General features: G+C 46.4%; 1 protein-coding gene across 3 annotated transcripts in view; it reads right to left on the bottom strand.

Moving 5' to 3' along the window:
- LOC130284872 (glutaminase kidney isoform, mitochondrial-like) overlaps positions 1-23,498 on the bottom strand; it is a 1,293,621-nt gene that overhangs the window by 730,292 nt on the left and 539,831 nt on the right. For all 3 annotated transcript variants that reach the window (XM_056535756.1, XM_056535754.1, XM_056535755.1), the window contains exon 7: positions 6,897-6,955. In XM_056535756.1, the coding sequence (XP_056391731.1) occupies positions 6,897-6,955 (59 nt within the window). The remainder of the gene's footprint in view (positions 1-6,896; positions 6,956-23,498) is intronic.

The following is a 23,498-nucleotide window of genomic DNA, read 5'->3' as shown; positions in this document are numbered from 1 at the left end:
TGGATTAGTACCTCATTGCTGCATAGCCGCTGGCGGTCGCTTAGCGTCCGTCTTAGTATCTCTTAGTCCACTGACTTTTCTTAAACGGTTTTACTCTTTCTCCCTACCTGTTACTCATCATCACAACCCCCCTATCAGGGCGGTGTACGCAGAGTACACCTTGAACGCAGTGGTATCTACCTGCAAATAGTTTTCCCTTGCACAACTTGTTGCTTTTTTCTTTACATAACTCCTGTTATTGTTTATTTTTCTGTTTTTATTTTAGCTGGAGACTTCTCTGGTTTAACGCTACCCAGACGCATCCGACCACCGCCTCCGTTCTCGGTCAGCGAAATTGTGAGTATGGCAGCCCTCAAAGTGGCCACGTTAAATGTTCAGGGCTTTAACATTCCCAAGAAAAGAGCTAAAACTTTATACCACATGCATAAACTGAAGGTCCAAGTTCTCAGTCTACAGGAGACTCATTTCAAAACACACCATTTCCCGACTGAGCTTAGCCGTTACTATCCCACCTGGGTCCACAGCCCTAACCCTGATGCTAGAACGAAGGGGGTATCGATCGGCTTCCACCGTTCGGTACCTTTTACAGTGACTGACCCTGAGGCTAGATACCTGTTTGTGCGGGGAAGGGTCCTGGACCAGGTGGTGACGGTGGCGACTGTCTACTCACCAAATTCTGCACAAGTCACATTCCTGACACGGGTCTTAGAAGACTTGTCCTCATTTACACAGGGTATGTTGCTGCTTAGCAGCGACTTCAACGTGCCCCTGCAGCCTCTGCTGGATGTATCCACGCGTCGCTCGACTGTTTCATACCGTCAGCTGAGCAAATTGAGACAACTTCTCCATTCGATGCAGTTATGCGACGTGTGGCGCCTCCAGCATCCGGATGTTAGGGACTACACCCACTACTCGAGTCCACATGGGACATACAGTAGACTTGACTATGTGTTCTTACCACACTATTATCTGCCACGTCTTTCCTCCACGCAGATCGGGAACCTATACCTCTCAGACCACGCACCGGTCTTTTGCACGCTTCACCTACCTTCCCTTAACACTCCCAATTATAGATGGCGTCTTAACGAGACGCTGCTATTGGACATGGTTTGCTTGACTGACCTTAAAACCACTATAGTGAATTTCTTAGACGATCATGGTTCTGACCAGACTCCCCTAACGGTGCAATGGGAGACGCTAAAGTGCGTGTTGAGGGGGGTGCTGATTAAACACGGATCACGACTTAAACGCGAGAAAGCGGGGAGACTGAGGTGCCTCTATGAGACTCTGTCTAGACTTGAGACCCTACATAAACAAACATTACAGGAATCCACTCTCAGAGAGTTGACTACAACGCGACATGAAATTTGTAGGATCCTTAACGATTCCTACAAACGTTACCGACAACAATGCTCTAAATCCTTTTACGAGTGGGGCAATAAACCAGGGAGATTACTTGCGAGGGCCCTTAGAGAAAAACGGGCTGCACTATATATCCCCTCCATCAATACTGAGGGTGGGAGACGAAGCTTCCTCACGAAGGATATAATAAAGGCCTTTGAACAATATTACTCTAAACTTTATAATATACCTCCTACTCAAGCCCATCCCCCACCCCCATGCTCAGACATGACACTACAGGAATATATTACTAGGACTGCTCTCCCCAGACTGTCAGATGATACCATCACCGCTCTTGAGGCACCTTTCACGGAGGAAGAAATAGCGGCGGTTATAGGGAGCATGCCCGCTGGGAAGAGCCCTGGGCCGGACGGGTACACCAATAAATTTTAAAAGACTCTTAAAACAGACTTGGTCCCGATTTTATGCAGATCCTTTAACAGCGTGACACCAGATAGTGGCTTCCCGACTGAATCCCTTAACGCACATATTACAGTAATCCCCAAGGAAGGGCGTGATCCAAATGTGTGTGCTAGTTACAGGCCGATCTCGCTCCTGAATACAGATACCAAAATGTTTGCTAAATTGATCGCAGATAGATTGGCAGCAGTCCTTGGGCCTCCGGTTCACCCAGATCAATCAGGTTTCATACGCTCCCGTGAGGCACGAGATAATACGCTGAGAGCATTATCTATTGTCCATAGAGCGTTGTCTCAGCGTCAACCGCTGATGCTTCTCTCTCTTGATGCCGAGAAGGCATTTGATCGGACCCCCATGCTCAGATAAGGATTAACGGATCTCTTTCCACTCCAATACCCATCAGGAACGGCACGAGACAGGGGTGCCCCCTCTCCCCCTTGCTATACGTCTTATGCATGGAGCACCTTCTCAATGCTCTGAGACAAGATCCAGAAATTACCGGATTTCCAGTGGGGGGAGGTGATCACCTCTGCTCGGCCTTCGCGGACGACCTGTTGCTCTATATTACCTCACCTGCCACCTCCCTCCCAGTGAATATGACAAAAAGTGTGGCAATGAACATCACCCTATCGCCATATGAGATGTCAGCAGCACGCACCACAAATCATTTTCGTTGGGTTTCTCAATCCATTAAATACCTAGGAGTACAGGTCCCCGCTAACCCGAATGACACTTATACATTAAACTTCCAACCACTACTAGCGACTCTGGAGAGAGACCTGGAAAAATGGACGAAGGGTACCTTCTCCTGGTTAGGGAGGGCACATGTGCTAAAAATGAATGTTTTGCCGAGATTGTTGTACCTTTTCCAGGCCGTCCCTATTGCATTGCCCTTTTCCTTTTTCAAAAGACTTACCCGAGTAATACGGTCCTTCGTTTGGGCGGGACGACCGTCGAGGATTGCTAAACAAATTCTCATACGGAGGAAACAGGCGGGTGGCTTGGCTGTACCGGATTGTGAGGCCTACTATGTAGCAGCCTCGTTGACAAGGTACCTGGACTTCCTCCACGGTCGTTCCTCAAAACGATGGGTGGAGGTTGAAACCATAGGGACACATTTTCACATGGTATCTGTTCCCTGGCTGCCCCCATGCACTTCCCTACCTCAGGACACCACGATAGTCACCCAGGAATTGACAGAGATGTTCAGACGCTACCTGCGACGCACTACACTGTTCACTCCAGATGGCCCATTGACTCCAGTGCTAGGTAATCCTAGATTTCCGCCGGGACTTAGAGGTGCTTCCTTTTTGGGAGTCTCGGAACCGCCATCCCTGCCGCTGAAGGGTTTCTTAGAGGGTTCCCTGATCCGCCCCTACGAGGATATAGTACCGTTAAGTTCCCGCAACCCTGCAACTCTCCTACAGTACCTACAGCTCAAACATTTTGTGGACACGGAGGGTAGTCAGTTACACCTAAATAGACCTCTACTCCCTTTTGAAAAACTGTGTGATTCCTCTGCCCAGATACCTAGAGCGGTTTCGACCATTTATAACCTGATCTTGGAGGAAAAGGCCCAGAACTTACCAAATTATACCAGGGTCTGGGAGGAGGAACTACATACTACTTTTGCCCCCTCAGATTGGGTGACGGCATTCACTAGTTGCCACAAGATGTCGATCTCATGCAAGTCGCAGGAAACAAACTTTAAAATCCTCTCCAGATGGTATAGGGTGCCAGTAGTTATACACAAGATGTACCCCGACGCCTCTGACTTATGCTGGAGATGTGGAACCGATAAAGGTACTATGATACATATTTGGTGGTCCTGCACACGATTAGCCAGTTTCTGGGAGATGGTGGTTTCTAGGATTAAAACTGTCACAGGGATTGAGTACCCAAATGACCCCAAGGTCCTGTTACTATCCATTCTTCCCTCGACCAGACGAACCCCCTCTAAGATCTTAGCGCATTTTCTTTTACTTGCTGCTCGCACTGTGATCCCGAGGAGATGGAAAGACTCACAACCCCCGACGGTGACTGACTGGTACACAGAGATTCTTTTTCTCTGTAGGATGGAGGAATTAATGGCCGATTCCAAGGGAAACAATGACAGGTTCGGGGTCATCTGGGGACCTTGGTCAGCATTTCTGGACACACTACTGTACAGGGAGGGTTGACACCAGTTTCCACGCCACATCTTTCCCATTCTCAATTGCACCTGCCACATGTTAGAATTGAGTTATGCCATAAGTTTCCTTGCGTTTCCTGCGGTGACGAGAGGCGGCAGACCCGGTGGGAGCCACAACCAGAGAATTCCAGGTTAGTGGTCGCTATATTTTCTCCCTGTTAACTTTTTCCCTATTAATTCGAGTCTCTAACCCCTCCCCCCTCCCACCCTCCAAGAATCCCAACAACCTTACCCACACCTGTCCACATCACTTCTCTTCTCCCTGCACACGCATTCCCTACCCTTACCTTTCCCCCTCCTCCCCCCCCCTTCTGCTCTATTTTGGTTAGTTGACCTTAGTTGTTATCTTGGACTATATCTAAGCTACTACAATACTTCAGCTTCTTTAATCAGTGCAGAAGTCTATGAGAAAGGCTATAGACGCTGACCAGTATATTGTTATGTAGAATAGCTAATGACCTCACCTGACATGGACACATTCTGATACTGTTTGTTTGATGCTGTAAGACCAAGATTGTCTGATTGTTGCCTTATTTGACTTTTCATAAATAAAGATTTGGTTTGAATATGAAAAAAAAAAAATCTTAATCCTTCCAATAGTTATTAGCTTCTGAAGTTGAGTTGTTGTTTTCTGTCTAACTGCTCTCTGATGACTCACATCCCGGGAGCTGTGCAGTTCCTATGGGGATATTCTCCCATCATGCACAGCTCCCGGGACATGACATCAATAGAGATGAGCGAACTTACAGTAAATTTGATTCGTCACGAACTTCTCGGCTTGGCAGTTGATGACTTTTCCTGCATAAATTAGTTCAGCTTTCAGGTGCTCCGGTGGGCTGGAAAAGGTGGATACAGTCCTAGGAGACTCTTTCCTAGGACTGTATCCACCTTTTCCAGCCCACCGGAGCACCGGAAAGCTGAACTAATTTATGCAGGAAAAGTCAGCAACCGCCGAGCCGAGAAGTTCGTGACGAATCGAATTTACTGTAAGTTCGCTCATCTCTAGACATCATCATTGAGCAGTTAGAAGTCAGAAGCTAATAACTATTGGAAGGATTAAGATTTTTTAATAGAAGTAATTTACAAATCTGTTTAACTTTCCGGAGCCAGTTGATAGATATAAAAAAAAGTTTTGCCTAAAATACCCCTTTAAGAAATCCAGCAAAAATGAACTCATCCCTTATCCACAGGGACTCCTGTGATCTCTGGAACAGGACCCGGAGCTCAGTGAGGGTCACATGCTGCAGACAGCACTTGCTTCATTCATTTCTATGCAAGTGCCGTAAAGACCAGATTACAGCACTCATTAAGAGAGCAGGAGTCCCATCTCAGAGTCCGTGGGGGGTCCCAGTGGTTGGCCTCCCCATGATCAGCTAATTACCATATATACTCGAGTATAAGCCGACCCGAATATAAGCCGAGGCCCCTAATTTTACCCCGAAAACCCAGGAAAAGTTACTGACTCGACCTTAAGCCTAGGATGGGAAATACATCATCCCTCCATGTAATCATCCAGACCCCTGTCATCATCCCCCCCCCCCCCTTCATCATCACCGCCTGTCAATCCCTTCATCAGTGATCTTCAACCTGGGGACTTCCAGATATTGCAAAACTACAACTTCCAGCATTCCCAGACAGGCATGCTACGAGTTGTAGTTCTGAAACCTCTGGAGGTCCGCAGGTTGAAGACCACTGCGGCCTTCGTTATCACCCCCCCCCCCCCCCTTTATCATCACCGCCTGTCAAACCCTTCATCAGTGGTCTTCAACCTGCGGACCTCCAGATGTTGCAAAACTACAACTCCCAGCCATCGGCTGTCCAGGCATGCTGGGAGTTGTAGTTTTGAAACCTCTGGAGGTCCGCAGGTTGAAGACCACTGCGGCATTCGTCATCATCTAGCCCCCCCCCCCCCTCCCCCACCTTTTGTTTTGTACTCACCTCCCCTCGGCGGGAAGTTAGGGTGAGCTGGTCTGGGCCATCCCTACTGCAGGGACCATCTGGTGGGGAAGATTAGTCGTTGCGGGCTGTCCATTTTCACCAGGGGGGGGGGGGGGGGCTCTTCTCCGTGCTTCGGGCCGGGCCCCGGACTAGTGACGTTGCCATGACGATGACGGACAGGGACGTTGCGCATGAACGTCCCAGTCCAGCGTTGTCAATGCAACGTCACTAGTCCGGGGCCGTGCCCGAAGCGTGGAGAAGAGGCCCCCCCAGTGAAAATGGACCGCCTGCAACGACTAATCCTCCCCACCGGACGGTCCCTGCAGCATAGATTGTCCGGACCAGCTCACCCTAACTTCCCGCCGAGGGGAGGCGAGTACAAAACAAAAGGGGGGGCTGGATGATGATGAAGGCCGCAGTTGTCTTCAACCTGCGGACCTCCAGAGGTTTCAAAACTACAACATCCAGCATGCCCGCATGCTGGGAGTTGTAGTTTTGCAACATCTGGAGGTCCGCAGGTTGAAGACCACTGATGAAGGAATTGACAGGTGGAGAGTTCACTCAAGTATAAGCTGAGGGGGACGTTCTCAGCACGAAAAATTGTGCTGAAAACTCGGCTTATAATCGATTTTATACGGTACCCGCTATCCTGTGGATGGGGGATAAGTTAATTTTTGCTGGAGTTCTCCTCTAAGAACTAATCAGTATTGGTAAATCTGTGCTTGTGTACTTCAGGTTGTGGGGAAACTGTGCTGAGATTACAAGGAGGCATTGTAGGCTGAGGATAAACCATGCTGTAATTAGGCTATTACTGAGGAGAGGAGGTATAGAGAAGTTTGGCAGTTAAGGTAAATTCACATATCATGCCAATGGTATGGGCATTACAACATTATAGCAAATCTTCTTATAAATACCTGGACAATGACAGCTGTGATTGGAAACATACCTTTATTAAAGAAGTGACAACAATTGCACCAGCATTCACCATTGGGTTGTGTGGTTTTTCTGCAATACATAAATAGATAGCAACATTTGTTTATAATTAATATGAATAAAAATGTATATCTTCAGTTAAAAAAAAGCATTTTATACAGAATTGAGTTCTGTTACATTTTAATGTTCTATGCACATCAACAACATATAAAACATATTTTACACAACTAATACAACAACTTCAATGACTCCCAACATACACATTAATATATAATTGGGGACTAGAAGTTAAATATCAGGCTCTTTACCTAGTAATGCATATCCAAAGAAGGTTATGCAAATTAAACTTTTCCAATAACTGAGGTTCGGGTCTCTCATTTCCAGTACAGCTGGCCTCACCCACGGCAGCTTGAGTGGCATTCCTGATGGCATTGTGGTGTCCCAGCATGGGATGATGTGGCCCCGTACTGTCCTCCTGCCCTGTCATGCAGAGTCCCTGCATGTCCCGAGGGCCCCCCTTACAATTCACCATGTTGTACATAGGTTTTGTATATATAGTGTACTGTTGCTTTAATGTTTTGATCACATGATTGTTACTTAGGAGGCTCCAGTGATCATGTGATCCCCCCCCCCCCGCCCAAGTGACCTATGGGCTCCTTGCACAGCCCCCCTATATAACCAGGGGAGGGGCTGCAATCTCTTTCCTGCTGAGGTCCAGTGCAGTCAAGTTGTTTCAGTTTCTTTGTCCAGAGCATTGGAGGCCCCAAGCCTAAAGTCCTGCAGCCACAAGTCGATCATCAGTAAGTCAAGTCATCTTATTGTCAGTAACCATCTCTGTCAAGTCCATCTGTAGTCACCGTGGCCTGCACTAAAGTCAGTCTAACTACTGCAAGTCCCAGCAAGCCTGCGAGGTCCCCCTGTGTCACTGGTCACCTCCCTGGGATATTTGGCTGTACTGCAAAGACAAGATCACCTGTCTTGCCTCAGTAAAGCTGCCGTTATCCTAAATCTGGCGTTGGTGTCTTCATTGCCCCTCCCTAATCCAGGATCAGCAGTATTACCTTTGGGTGGTTAAGGCTAAACCCCGCCCTGGAGTCACAACAAGAAGGGGTTAATAGGATCTACCCCTTGAGCCATAACATCTGCCCTGCACCTGACACCCCGACACCACAACTTCTTGGCATCCTATGGACAGGATACTGTCATGCTAATTAGATGCCCCAAAAATGAATCACTATGTCAAATATGTGTAATAGCATCATGTCGGCCATTTTGTGTAAAATCTAAGAAGACCACAATTCTGAAGTTTCATCTTTACAAAAAAAAAAAAAAAAGTGCCAACCTGAGAGAATGCTTCTTGCCTTCTTAGATATTTATGGTTATTTGGATAAGACAAGGCATGGGGGGCCAGTTACATTCTTTAGACTTTCACATCAGTGTTAGAGAATCATCCATTTTATTATTATCTTTCCAATAAATTTGGATGTCTAGTTGGTGACTCTGTGTCTATGAGAATCCAGATTTTAAATTACTTACCGTATATGTGTCACCCCTATTAAATTATGGCTCCTTAAGTCAAGTATGGGTTTAAGATCAGTTATTGACAGTTAGCCCTTAATGGTAATAATGCTAATTGCTTATGCATTAGTACCCCCTAGCGTATGGGTAGTTGACATTACACCTACAGGAAAGGCATTATGGGTGATATGCTCAATGCATTCTGGGTATTTTAGTAATGTCATAGTCATTACCATATGTACACGCCCAACCTACATTCATTGGGGAATTCCAATTTAGCAGGGTGTGTCTAACTAATTAAAAAATTTGGTAAACCAGATGTTAGGAACTGTAGTGCTGAACTGTAGACTGTGCTATGCTGCAGATAACACACAAAGACACAGGAAAGAGGTCCAACCAGGTGGGAAAGCCATGTGAGATCCTAGCAAATGGACTGATCATACGGTACCAGACCAATGGCTATCCATGAAGATGAGATGGACCATTCAGCGTTCCTAAGAGCCGGAGCGAGGTTCTTACATAGACTTGGTAAGAGACACAAAAATGGTGTTCCATTTAATTAAGACTAATTGGGATAATGTGGATGGAATTATACCATTTAGATTGGCGAATAAATTAATAAAATAAAAAAATTATCTCCATATTGAGATTATAGTTTTAGGATATTGTGAGACTTCATTCTACCTGCAGAAGAATCAGGACTCATAATCTATCAAAGCATTAAATAATTGCTTGGAGATTGATAGAATTCCTACTCGACAGACTAAGTAAATTTCCCACACAGGAAACTTGTTTTAAGTTCTTCCTCCTAAAATTTAGTCTAGCAAGATCATAAAACTCTGCTATTTGTCTTAATAGTCTTACCAAGATCATGTATAGAAAATAGTTTATATCTTTAGATGGATTTCCCCATTCATGGAGTCATGTGATTTGTAGTTGGTTAGAAGAGGGCAGGGAGTGTATTTAGCATTTCATATTAGAGATTGCCCATCTTAATATCATGAGGTTCCTCTGGATAGAGTGATATGTAACCTTCTTCTTATATGATATCCTAACCTAGTAGCTTTTGTTTTATTTTAACAAGTTACTTACTACTCACATGTATTGTCTACTATATGTAGTCAATTAACAAGCTTGTAATGTTTACTAATATATCTAATTGATATTCATTTGCATATATCATTGTGTTTATTACTCATTTATGTTTATAACCTTATAACCAATAAATCTGCATACGTTTATAATACCTGTGTATTATTGTATATTGCAAAACTACATCCTTAAGCGTTAATGTCATCCCGTCATAAAAAGAACTTGATTGGCTTTGTCTACAGTTCACCAGGTCATAATTGTGATATTTTTTATCATTTTCATAATTTTAAATTTTTCATAGTTAATATTTTTTATGACCATAATTCACAATTGAGTTATTACCGCCTGACAATACGGGTGTGCATCATTTACCACAAGTCCTCCCCCCTAGTCCGAACTGTGTCAGGAACTGTTTGTAAGAGTCGCATGCCGGGACTGTTGTTATTGCAAAGTGTTACTAGCGGCGCTTGTGAAATGGAGGGGAAAGTGAAGGAAAGACCTTAAATTGTCACTGTGGAGTGTAAGAAGTTAGTACCTGAAAGGGTTAACGTAGTCTGGTGTTTCCTGCGCATGCTCCGCCCCATTGGTTCCCAGCTGTGACGACTCTTCAGCGTTACGATGAGGAACTGAAGATCCGCCCTGTGTTGCATCGGGGAAGACTTTACCAACTGGACCACAACAGGAAGCCATTTTGGAGGCACCCAAAGCGCACGCAACCAACTTCATTATTCCTTCAGGCAAGCACCAGCGTTCGGAAGAAATATGAAAAGAACACTAAAACAAATATTACAAAATATGCAATCATGGACTACTTACCTGGCAGGGGAGATACCATGATCACCAAGGTCTGAAGAACTCCCAGCATTGTGGTATAGATTTTGCGTAGTACGGTTGCAGTACTTTTCGTTCTTATTAGAACCACAATTCTCGAGAGCTTACCACCTGATGATCATCTCCTGAAAACTGCCTCAGAACATCTGAAGAAGGAGAAGATCTTGAAGAATGCAGCTATGGAAGAAGCCAACAAAGAACTTGCAAGAAGGGAATCGGCAGTTAATTACGGAACTTCGGTGAAGACGAAAGCGGCGCAGAATCTCGTCGCCTCTGGAGAAGATTTGCATAGCTCCTCCCACATGGAATGGATTTGCATAGCTCCTTCCACCTAGGAAAGAAAACTTTGCAAAGACTCTCCATAAGCAGGAAAGGGAGAAAGAGCCTGCTGGAAGAAGCCATGGCCTCAACCAGCAAGTGAACCAAGGAGGCTGCAGGGCAAGGCCTGGAGGTCCAGTCCCAACAAGGCAGATGGGCGGCAAGAAGCTCGACCCCTCTATGAGGCAGACTGTTGCCTTGAAGCTGGAGCCAGTGGATGGAAGGGTGCCGGACATGTCCTACGACGTTTTCTGCAAGAAGATGCTGGCGGATCAAGGCTTCTCCTCTGCGGACACCCTCGGCATTCAAACCTTCATGCCCGGTATCTTCTACATTCGCTACCATCAGCACCTGTAGAAGATACTGGGAGGTGGTAAAAGCGGCGAGTCCCAAAACCCCTTTCTCTCGCTTTGCGGGCAACTGCTCTATTCAAAGAGAGGAGAGGCAGGTGACGGTCTCAATGCGGAACCCACACACCCCAGTCAAGGACATCTCGACATTCCTGAGGTGCTTCTGCACTGTGGTGAAGGAGCCCACCCACATCCTGAACTCTCTCGGATACTGGACCAGCAAGTGGTCTGTGGTCATCAGACTTAACAAGGACCCTGCCTCTCCAGATGGACTACATCACCTGCCACTGACATTCTCCTTGGGCAACTCCACAGGACTTATCTTCTACCCGGACATGCCACAGACCTGCAGGAGATGTAGCAAGAAGGGCCATGAGGGTAAGGACTGTAAGGAAGATGCCTGCAGGTTTTGCAGAGTGACAGGTAACACAACCAAGAATTGCCCCAAGAGCGAGACCTGCAACCTCTGCGGACTAGTGGCCCAAAGCTACAAGGACTGCCCCCAGAGGGAGAGAACATGGGCAACTGTGGCAGCAACAGGACCGAATCCAGCCCCAGCTCCGGAGCCAGCGGCACAGAAGGCCAAGCCGATCAAGGAGGGTAAGAAGGCGAAAGCCACCACCCCTGCCCCTTGGAGCAGGTCCAGGCACAGTCCATGGAGGAGCTGCTGAAGGACCCAGAGGTCAAGGAAATCCTAGACACACTGGCCAATCCGGTCTACGACGTGTTCTTGGAAGGGTGCTATGAGAAGCCACAGGAGCTGACAGGCACCAGAGAAGAGGATCCGCCCAACCGGAGTGGTAACTAGTATCTGAACTAACCTCTCTTTTTATTACCATGGCTGATCTTAACATCTTTAGCATTAATGTGAGAAGTATTAGAGATAGGTTTAGATTTCAGATTGTTCTTACTTTCTTAGATTCTCAGAGGTGTGAAGTTTACATGCTGCAGGAATGTGCTTTGTGATCTTCTAGGTCTTACAACCATCTGGCCAGGCGGTGGTCTCACGGCCCTTCCTACTGGTCTGGTGGGGGTGAATGTAGGTCTGCGGGGGTGGCCATCCTGATCAGGGGAGGAAACTTTGCACTTGATTCCGTCCGGGAGCTCGTCTGTGGCAGACTTCTTGTCACAGACTGTTCCTGGGCGAGTGAGCCCGTGCGACTCATCAACGTGTATGCCTCCCCTGAGAAGAATGTCCGACTGGAGGTTCTCCAGGCCCTGCAGGCTCAGCTCGCCACCACTAGGGCAGAAGTGTTGGGTGGTGACTTCAACTGCCCCACTGAGGTGGATGGGCCCAGTTCTGGCACATCCACCAATCTTGACGTGACGTCTAAACTGCTGATCGAGATGGTGACAGAGGCATCCTTGCAGGACGTTGTTGGGTCCATCGGGAACAGCTCCATAAACTATATTTGGAGCCGCCCTGATGGCTCGCTCCGTTCCTGGATAGACTTCATCTTCACTTCGAGAGCAGTTAGAAAGGTTTCTTACTCTATAGTCCCCTGCTTCTTCTCTGACCACAGGGCCATTCGATTTCGGGGGAACTTTGGGCCATGGATTTCCAACTGGCCCAGGTTCCTGGAAGTTGAATTGTGCCCTGTTGGTGCAGAGGGAGGTCATGGAGGAACTTAGGGATGCATACCTTGTATGGAGCAATGACAAATGTCTGTTTAACCCCTTAAGGACTCAGACAATTTTATTTTTACGTTTTCGTTTTTTCCTCCTCGCCTTCAAAAAAATCATAACTCTTTTATATTTCCATCCACAGACTAGTATGAGGGCTTGCTTTTTGTGCGACCAGTTGTCCGTTGTAATGCCATCACTCACTTTACCATAAATGTATGGCGCAACCAAAAAATACTATTTGTGTGAGGAAATTAAAAAGAAAACCGCAATTTTGCTAATTTTGTAAGGTTTCGTTTCACGCCGTACAATTTACGGTAAAAATCACATGTGTTCTTTATTCTTTAGGTCAATACGAATAAAATGATACCCATGATAACATACTTTTCTACTACTATTGCGCTTAAAAAAAAAAATCGCAAACTTTTTAACCAATTAAAGTACGTTTAAAATCCCCCTATTTTGAAGACCTATAACTTTTTCATTATTCCATATAAGCGGTGGTATGAGGGCTCATTTTTTGCGACGTGATCTGTACTTTTTATTGATACCATATTTGCTTATATAAAACTTTCAATCCATTTTTTCTTAATTTTTTGGGGAATAAAATGTTATAAAAAAGCAGCTATTTTGCCACCGTTTGCAAGGCCATCACCCGGACAGTGTTTCGCTTCATCTGGGGCAAAATGGAAAGAGTCAAGCGGACAGTGATGTACAAGGAGCCCCGGAAGGGAGTACTCGATATCCCCACTCTCCTGAGGGCCTCCACTGCATGTGTCAGCATGCAGCGAACTCTTGTTGAAAAGACTGGCTCAGCGGGCAGTTCCATGTCTTGCTTGTTCCTCATGCCTCTGGAGACAGCTGGGCTGGGACTAGTAGGACAGCTCCATCCCTTACAACTGGAGCACTCCCTGGTTCTATAGGGATGTTGTCCGGTTTGTGAGGAAACACCAGCTGGAGGGTCAAAAGCCTGACCTGTGGAAGCCAAAGACTATCTACAAGCTCATCCGAGCTAAAGACTTGTTGGAACTGGTTCCAGGGCTCCCCGCAGCCACTGCAGAGACAATTTGGACTAATGTGGCCTCAAAGCGGCTTACCAATTGATCGTGGATGGCCATTAAGGGAGGTATCTCCCTCAGGTCATTCATGCATGCCCGTGACCTGTGCAGAATCCGGTACTGCTACCGGTGCCCCTATGTAGAGGAAACATCCTTGCACGTGTTTTGGCAGTGCCCCTTTGCGCAGGGTCTGTTGGACACCCTGAAACACGAACTCAGAAACTCTGCACCCAGGAACTGCCTATCGTACCATTCGGTGCTTTACGGTCTGTTCGCTGGGACCCACGGCATGAAGAACATCCAGGAGGCCTGGCGCCTTATGAACGGTTTTAAGGACGCTGTGTGGCTTGCCAGGAACAGCCTCGTGATCAACATGGAGAACATGTCCGTCCGGGACTGCCGCAGGTTCCTCCGGAGCCTGCTGAAAAACTATTCTATCTTGGACAGCCTGGCCGTAGATGAAGAAGAGGAGTGAAGACCCCTTTCCTTCCCCCATGTCTCCTTGAAGATACAACCCAGCAGTTTGGCCCTGTGATCCAACCCCTCCCTACCCCCACATAGTCACCCACTACCCCATACCCCCAGCCCCGCCCCATAGCCCACACCCCTACCCCGATCACAGATTGTACTGTTTTGTTTTTCAATTTCTTGTGCTTTTCTATTACAGGATTGAGCAGAGTGTTAGAGTAGCACCATGTGCGATATATAGCATAGGGAACCTTTGCTGTGTATCGTACTGTCATGCTTTGTGTGATTGTAGTTTATTGTATGACTTGTAATGACTGAACGTACAATAAAACACTTTCATTAAAAATCATGGACTACCAGTACTATGACGATGAAGCCAACAACATCCTCTCTGACACTCAGTTTTATAAACTGATTAAAGGAGACCCTTTCCCAGAAATCGAGAAGGAACTCAATAATCTTATTAACAATGATGCCGACACTCAGATTCTTAATAAAGACGAGCAGAAATTTCTTATCCCTTTTCCTGGGAAACCTTATTTTTATTTTATCCCAAAAATTCATAAGTCCCTTTCACATCCACCGGGAAGACCTACTATTTCAAGTGTTAATTCGGTAACCTCTAACTTGGCACATTACCAATATCTTTTTTTTACAGGAATACGTGGTGAAATTACCAAGCTCCCTCCGTGACTCTAATCAACGTATCCAGAGAAATATCTAACACAGGCCATCCCAGAGATACAGAGGGAATTCCTGCTAAAAGGGCTTGGGTTCATATTGAACAATAATTTCTTTGTGTTTAATGGTCAGACCTATCAACAAATTAAGGGGACCGCTATGTAGGCTAAAGTAGCCCCTTCTTATACCAACCTCTTCATGGGGGCCTTTGAGGATGAGCACATCTGGGCAAATACGGATCTGACCAAATACATCATATTATATCGCCGTTATATTGACGATCTCATCTTCATTTGGGATGGCCCAGAGGAATCAGACATAGCTCTATTGAATTCCCTGAATAAGAACGACTGGGGGATCAGTTTTACCATGACCTCCAGTGATCAATTCATTGAATTTCTAGATTTAACCCCTTAAGGACCCAGCCATTTTACACCTTAGGACCCGGCCATTTTTTGCACATCTGACCACTGTCACTTTAAACATTAATAACTCTGGAATGCTTTTAGTTATCATTCTGATTCCGAGATTGTTTTTTCGTGACATATTCTACTTTAACTTAGTGGTAAAATTTTTTGGAAACTTGCATCCTTTCTTGGTGAAAAATCCCAAAATTTGATGAAAAATTTGAAAATTTTGCATTTTTCTAACTTTGACGTTCTCTGCTTGTAATGAAAATGGATATTCCAAATATTATTTTATTTTATTCACATATACAATATGTCTACTTTATATTTGCATCATAAAATTGACGAGTTTTTACTTTTGGAAGACATCAGAGGGCTTCAAAGTTCAGCAGCAATTTTCCAATTTTTCACAAAATTTCCAAAATCACAATTTTTCAGGGACCAGTTCAGGTTTGAAGTGGATTTGAAGGGTCTTCATCTTAGAAATACCCCACAAATGACCCCATTATAAAAACTGCACCCCCCAAAATATTCAAAATGACATTCAGACAGCATTTTAACCCTTTAGGTGTTTCACAGGAATAGCAGCAAAGTGAAGGACAAAATTCACAATTTCCATTTTTTACACTCGCATGTTCTTGTAGACCCAATTTTTGAATTTTAAAAGGGGTAAAAGGAGAAAATGTATACTTCTATTTGTAGCCCAATTTCTCTCGACTAAGCACATACCTCATATGTCTATGTAAAGTGTTCGGCAGGCGCAGTAGAGGGCTCAGAAGGGAAGGAGCTACAAGGGGATTTTGGAGCGTACGTTTTTCTGAAACGGTTTTTGGGGGGCATGTTGCATTTAGGAAGCCCCTATGGTGCCAGAACAGCAAAAAAAAAAAAACACATGGCATACCATTTTGGAAACTAGACCCCTCGGGGACCGTAACAAGGGGTAAAGTGACCCTTTATACCCCACAGGTGTTTCACGGCTTTTGCAAATGTAAAAAAATATATATAATTTATCTAAAATGCTTGTTTTCCCAAAAATTTTACATTTTTAAAAAGGGTAATAGCAGAAAATACCCCTAAAAATTTGAAGCCCAATTTCTCCCGATTCAGAAAACACCCCATATGGGGGTGAAAAGGAGTCACATTTGGCTTTTTGAAAGCAAATTTTGCGCTGGGGGCATGCCGCATTTAGGAAGCCCCTATGGTACCAGGACAGCAAAAAAAAAACCCACATGGCATACCATCTTGGAAACTAGACCCCTCGGGGAACGTAACAAGGGGTTAAGTGAACTTTTATACCCCACAGGTGTTTCACGACTTTTGCATATGTAAAAAAAATTTTTTTTTTACCTAAAATGCTTGTTTTCCCAAAAATTTCACATTTTTAAAAAGGGTAAAAGCAGAAAATACCCCCCAAAATTTGTAACACAATTTCTCCCGAGTACGGCGATACCCCATACGTGACCCTAAACTGTTTGCCTTGAAATACGACAGGGCTCCAAAGTGAGAGCGCCATGCCCGTTTGAGGCCTAAATTAGGGACTTGCATAGGGGTGGACATAGGGGAATTCTACGCCAGTGATTCCCAAACAGGGTGCCTCCAGCTGTTGCTAAACTCCCAGCATGCCTGGACAGTCAACGGCTGTCCGGCAATACTGGGAGTTGTTGTTTTGCAACAGCTGGAGGCTCCGTTTTGGAAACAGTGAGAGTACCAGACGTTTTTCATTTTTATTGGTGAGGGGAGGGGGGCTGTGTAGGGGTATGTGTATATGTAGTGTTTTTTACTTTTTATTTTATTTTTTGTTAGTGTAGTGTAGTGTTTTTAGGGTACAGTCGCACAGGCGGGGGGTTCACAGTAGTTTCTCGCTGGCAGTTTGAGCTGCGACATAAAATTTGCCGCAGCTCAAACTTGCAGCCAAATACTTTCTGTAAACCTCTGCCCATGTGAGTGTACCCTGTACATTCACATGGGGGGGGGGACATCCAGCTGTTGCAAAACTACAACTCCCAGCATGCGCTGACAGACTGTACATGCTGAGAGTTTTAGTTTTGCAACAGCTGTAGGCACACTGGTTATGTATCACTGAGTTTGTGACCTAACTCGGTGTTTCACAACCAGTGTGCCTCCAGCTGTTGCAAAACTACAACTCCCAGCATGTACGGTGCATGGTGTACATTGACTGCTGAGAGTTGGAGTTTGCAACAGCTGGAGGCACACCGGTCGTGAAACACTGAGTTAGGTAAAAAAAAAAAAAAAACTCTAAGTTTCACAACCAGTGTGCCTTCAGCTGTTGCAAAACTACAACTCTCAGCAGTCACCGACAGCCAACGGGCATGCTGGGAGTTGTAGTTATGCAACCAGCAGATGCACCACTACAACTCCCAGCATGCACTTTAGCTGTTTGTGCAAGCTGGAAGTTGTAGTTATACAACAGCTGAAGGTACACTTTTCCATAGAAAAAATGTGCCTCCAGCTGTTGCAAAACCATAAGTCCCAGCATGCCCATAAAGGAATGCTGGGAGTTGTGGTGGTTTGCTTCCTGCTGTTGCATAACTACAGCTCCCAGCATGCCCTTTTTGCATGCTGGGAGCTGTTGCTAAGCAACAGCAGGAGGCTGTCACTCACCTCCAACGATCCACGCCGGAAAGTCAGTCCCTCGTCGCCGCCGCCGCCGCCGCTGCTGCTCCTGGGGCCCCCATCCCAACATTGACGCCGGGGATCAGGGTCCCCAGCACCCGAGGTGCATGTCCCGCACCCGCTCACGTCCTCCGGAAGAGGGACGGAGCGGGTGGCGGGAGTGACACCCGCAGCAGGCGCCCTGATTGGATGGCCGGTAATCCGGCCGACGAATCAGGGCGATCGTGAGGTGGCACCAGTGCCACCTCACCCTGCAGGCTCTGGCTGTTCGGGGCCGTCCGAGACGGCCCCGAACAGCCAGTAATTACAGGTCACCGGGTCACTGGAGACCCGATTGACCCGAAATCGCCGCAGATCGCTGGACTGAATTGTCCAGCGATCTGCGGTGATCGCCGACATGGGGGGGCATAATGACCCCCCTGGGCGATATGCCGGGAAGCCTGCTGAACGATTTCAGCAGGCCTCCGGCTCCGGTCCCCAACCGGCTAGCGGTGGGAACCGGAATTCCCACGGGCGTATGGATACACCCTCGGTCCTTAAGGACTCGGAATGCAGGGCGTATCCATACGCCCTATGTCCTGAAGAGGTTAAGGACTCAGGGTTTTTCAGTTTTTGCACTTTCGTTTTTTCCTCCTTACTTTTTAAAAATCATAGCCCTTTCAATTTTCCACCTAAAAATCCATATTATGGCTTATTTTTTGCGTCGCCAATTCTACTTTGCAGTGACATTAGTCATTTTACCTAAAAATGCACAGCGAAATGGAAAAAAAAATCATTTTGCGACAAAATCGAAGAAAAAACGCCATTTTGTAACTTTTGGGGGCTTCCGTTGCTACGCAGTGCATATTTCGGTAAAAATTACACCTTATCATTATTCTGTAGGTCCATACGGTTAAAATGATACCTTACTTGTATAGGTTTGTCGCACTTCTGGAAAAAATCATAACTACATGCAGGAAAATGTATACGTTTAAAAATGTAATGTAAAATGTAATCTTCTGACCCCTATAACTTTTTTTTATTTTTCCACCTACAGGGCGGTATGAGGACTCATTTTTTGCGCCGTGATCTGAAGTTTTTATCGGTATGATTTTTGTTTTGATCGGACTTTTTGATCACTTTTTATTCATTTTTTAATGGTATAAAAAGTGACCAAAAACTCCCTTTTTTGGACTTTGGAATTTTTTTGCGTGTACGCCATTGACCGTGCGGTTTAATTAATAATATCTTTTTATAGTTTGGACATTTACGCACGTGGCGATACCACATATGTTTATTTATTTATTTTTTTTACACTGTTTTATTTTTTTTATGGGAAAAGGGGGGTGATTCAAACTTTTATTAGGGAAGGGGTTAAATAACCTTTATTAACACTTTTTTTTTACTTTTTTTTTTACAGTGTTATAGGTCCCATAGTGACCTATAACACTGCACACACTGAACTTTTACACAGATCACAGGCGTGTATTAACACGCCTGTGATCAGTGTTATCGGTGCTTGACTGCTCCTGCCTGGATCTCAGGCACGGAGCAGTCATTCGTCGATCGGACACCGAGGAGGCAGGTAAGGGCTCTCCTGGTGTCCTGTAAGCTGTTCGGGACGCCGCGATTTCACCGCGGCGGTCCCGAACAGCCCGACTGAGCAGCCGGGTCATTTTCACTTTCACTTTCACTTTGGAAGCGGCGGTCAGCTTTGACCACCGCTTCTAAAGGGTTAATACCGCACATCGCCGCGATCGGCGATGTGTGGTATTAGCCGCGGGTCCCGGCCGTTGATGAGCGCCGGGACCGACGCGATATGATGCGGGATCGCGGCGTGATCCCGCTTCATATCGCGGGAGCCGGCGCAGGACGTAAATATACGTCCTGCGTCGTTAAGGGGTTAAGCATTACACATGACTCTACTAGATTCATCACCTCTACCTTCTTAACCTCTTAAGGACTCAGGGTGTACCTGTATGCCGTGACCCCGCATCACACCGGGCAGTCCCGATCGTTGAGCCACGCGCTATTAACCCTTAAGATGCGGCAATCAAAGTTGACCGCCGAATCTGAAAGTGAAAATAAACGCTTCCCGGCAGCTCTGTCGGGCTGATCGGGACATCGCGATAAAATCGTGATGTCCCGATCAGCTAGAACGCGAGCGGAGGCCCCCTTACCTTGCTCGATTGCGTCCGATCCTGAGTTTGATTGCTCCAAGCCTGAGCTACAGGCTTGAGCAATCGAGCCCCTATCTCGCTGATTCATGCAAAGCTAAGGCTTTGCAGGGATCAGAATAAGAGATCAGTGTGTGCAGTGCAATAGGTCCCTATGGGAGCTATAGCACTGCAAAAAAAAGTGAAAAAAAAAGTTAACAAAGGTCATTTAACCCATTCCCTAATAAAAGTTTAAATCACCCCCCCCCCCCCCTTTCCCATAAGAAAACAAAAACAAACTTTAAATAAAATAATGTGGCATTATTTTTTTCCGTTTTGCCGTGGATTTTTGGGTAACATGACTAATGTCACTGGAAAGTAGAATTGGTGGCGCAAAAAATAAGCCATCATATGGAATTTTATGTGCAAAATTGAAAGCGTTATGATTTTTAAATTGTGATGAGGAAAAAATTAAAATGCAAAAACGGAAAAACGCTGAGTCCTTAACCACATAGGGAGCCAGGGCGTACAGGTACACCTTCGGTCCTTGGTACTTAAGGACCCAGGGCGTACCTGTATGCCGGGCGGGGACCGGACCGGGGTGACTGCTGATATCGATCGGCAGGCACCCCGCGCAAATGCCCAGGGGGGTCATCAGACCCCCCCCCCCATGTTGGCGATCGGCGCAAATCGCAAATGAATTCACAGCTGCGAGTTGCGCCGATTCCGGGTCCTACTGGTCTATGGTGACCCGGAATATAAGGGGGATTGCGGTTGTCCATGACACCCATGATCCCCCTGAATGGATAGGAGTGAGGTGGCAGGGGAGCCAGACCTCCTATCCCTGATATTGGTCGTCAGAAGCAACGACCAATAGCAGATCGGGGCGGGGGGGGGGTTAACTTTCATTTTCCCCGTCCTGCCCACCTACAATAGGCGGGGCAGGATGGGGAAACCGACAGGGAACGGGCGCCGAAGTCCACTTACCCATCGGAGACGGCTGCGGGACACGATCGGGACGGGGATCGGCGGAAGAAGAGGACAGCTATGCGACTTCCTGGATCCTACCGAAGCCGGTGAATTGCCTAGCAACATCTGGAGGGCTACAGACTGAGACCACTATACAGTGGTCTCTATACTGTAACCCTCCAGATGTTGCAAAACTACAACTCCCAGGATGCCCAGACAGCTATTTGATGTGTGGGCATGCTGGGAGTTGCAGTTTTGCAACAGCTAGAGGGCTACAGTTTGAAGATCACTGTGCAGGGATCCAACTGTGGCCCTCTAGATCTTGCAAAACTACAACTCCTAGCATGCCCACACAGCAAATAGCTGTCTGGGCATGCTGGGAGTTGTAGATTTGCAACATCTTGAGGGCTACAGTATAGAGACCACTGTATAGTGGTCTCAGACTGTAGCCCTCCAGATGTTGCAAAACTGCAAATCCCAGCATGCCCAAACAGCAAACAGCTGTCTCGGCATGCTGGGAGTTTTAGTTTAGTACCTCCAGCTGTTGAATAACTACATCTCCCAACATGTTCTTCGGCGATCAGTACATGCTGGGAGTTGAAGTTTTGCAACAGCTGAAGGCACACTGGTTGGAAAATACTGAGTTAGATAACTGAAGGTTTTCCAACCAGTGTGCCTCCAGCTGTTGCAAAAGTACAACACCCAGCATGCATGATCTGTCAGTAATGCTGGGAGTTGTAGTTTTGAAACAGCTGGAGGTTTGCCACCCCCCCCCCCCCCCCCCAATGTGAATGTACAGGGTACATTCACACTGGTGGGTTTACAGTGTTTTCTGCTTCAAGTTTGGGCTGCGGCAAATTTTTCGCCGCAGTGCAAAATCCTAGCGGGAAACTCACCGTAAGCGCCCACCAGTGTGAATGTACCCAAAAAACACTACACTAACACATAATGAAGGGTAAAACACTACATTTACACCCCCTTACACTGTCCCCCCCCAATAAAAATGAAAAATGTATCATACAGCAGTGTTTCCAAAACAGAGCCTCCAGCTGTTGCAAAACAAAAACTCCCAGTATTTCCAGACAGCCACTGACTGTCCAGGCATGCTGGGAGTTTAGCAACAGCTGGAGGCACCCTGATTGGGAATCACTGACGTGACGCGCGGGGTCTGTCTGGCAGAGGCATTCACTCTACTAATGGCGACATTAGTCCCGGATCCCCAAGCAAGCGAGCGCTGCTATTAGCTGTGTGCGCACACACAGCTAAGGCCTGCTCTCAGTGTGAACCGCAGGACCTGCAGCTTCACTGAGAGGAGACCTGTGACCTCTGCACACGCCTGCACTTAAGTGGGAGAAGAAAGCAGCCAACTTGTGCTGCCCAGGAGATCCCTGCATGGAAAATAGGTGAGTAAAGGTGTTTTTTTTTATTTGTTTTATCATCCTGGCATCAGCAGGGGAGGGGAAGTGATGGGAGGGGGTGCAGGTGAGAGGGAGGGGGTACAGGTTAAAGGGGGGTGCAGGTGAGAGGGATGGGGTGCAGATGAGAGGGATGCTATATCCCTACTTGGCAACATAACTAATTAGTTACCTGTTAAGCAAAAAAGAAGCACATCCGCAGGGGTAGCAAAAATATAAAAGAGGTGCACGCTGTCACAGGGGTACTGGTCAGGAGCCCCAACTTGAAATAGTTGTAGAAAATACTGCAGCACACACGATGTAGTTCAATGTAGAAAAGTGGATGTATTCCATAAAACAGCAAGCAAACAGAAAGCTATGTTTCGGTAGTCTCACACCACCATCTTCAGGCATGCCTGGCTACTTCCCTACCTACCTTATTACTTTCCTGACTACCTACCTACCTACTTAGCCACCTGGCTACCTACCTACATAGCAACCTAATTATCTAGCTACCTAATTGCTACCTACCTACCTAGCTACCCAGCTACCTACCTACCTACATAGCTACCCACTTGGCTACCTACCTATGAACTGACCTTCATATCTACTTATCAGCATAGCTTCCTACCTACTTGGCTATCTACCTGCCTAGCTAGCTACCTATATCCAAGGAAAATCGCAGAAAACCAAAGTATAAAGTGCAGAATTCAGTGGTGTTTATTCCATTCCAAACAGTGTTACAGAGCAGGCTATATTTCGTCGCCTCTCATGCTTGACAAAGGCGAAGACAGATCGCTGAAACTTAAACTGCTCTGTGACACTGTTTGGAATGGAATACATTCAACCGAATTCTGCACTTCTAGGGAGTGCACTGGAAAAATGCAGAAACTAAGATGTTTGTCCTGCAAATGCTACAGGGATGGTTTTTGGCTGGAAGATGTTGGTGGTCTGAGCCAGAAGGAAAACAGAAGGAAAGTGGACGACACCAACCATAAAAGACGTGAATTGTGAGTCAGTTAATGTACCTGTATGTATATTATTGCGCAACACGATGACACGAGGTCTGATCCTGGGGTCTGTATAATGGGGGGGTCTGTATTAGGGTGGAGTCTGATTCTCGGGTCTGTATTATGG

This window comes from Hyla sarda, chromosome 8 (assembly GCF_029499605.1).
Source record: "Hyla sarda isolate aHylSar1 chromosome 8, aHylSar1.hap1, whole genome shotgun sequence".
Classification (NCBI taxonomy): domain Eukaryota; kingdom Metazoa; phylum Chordata; class Amphibia; order Anura; family Hylidae; genus Hyla; species Hyla sarda.
This window is presented reverse-complemented; position numbering and strand designations above follow the sequence as displayed.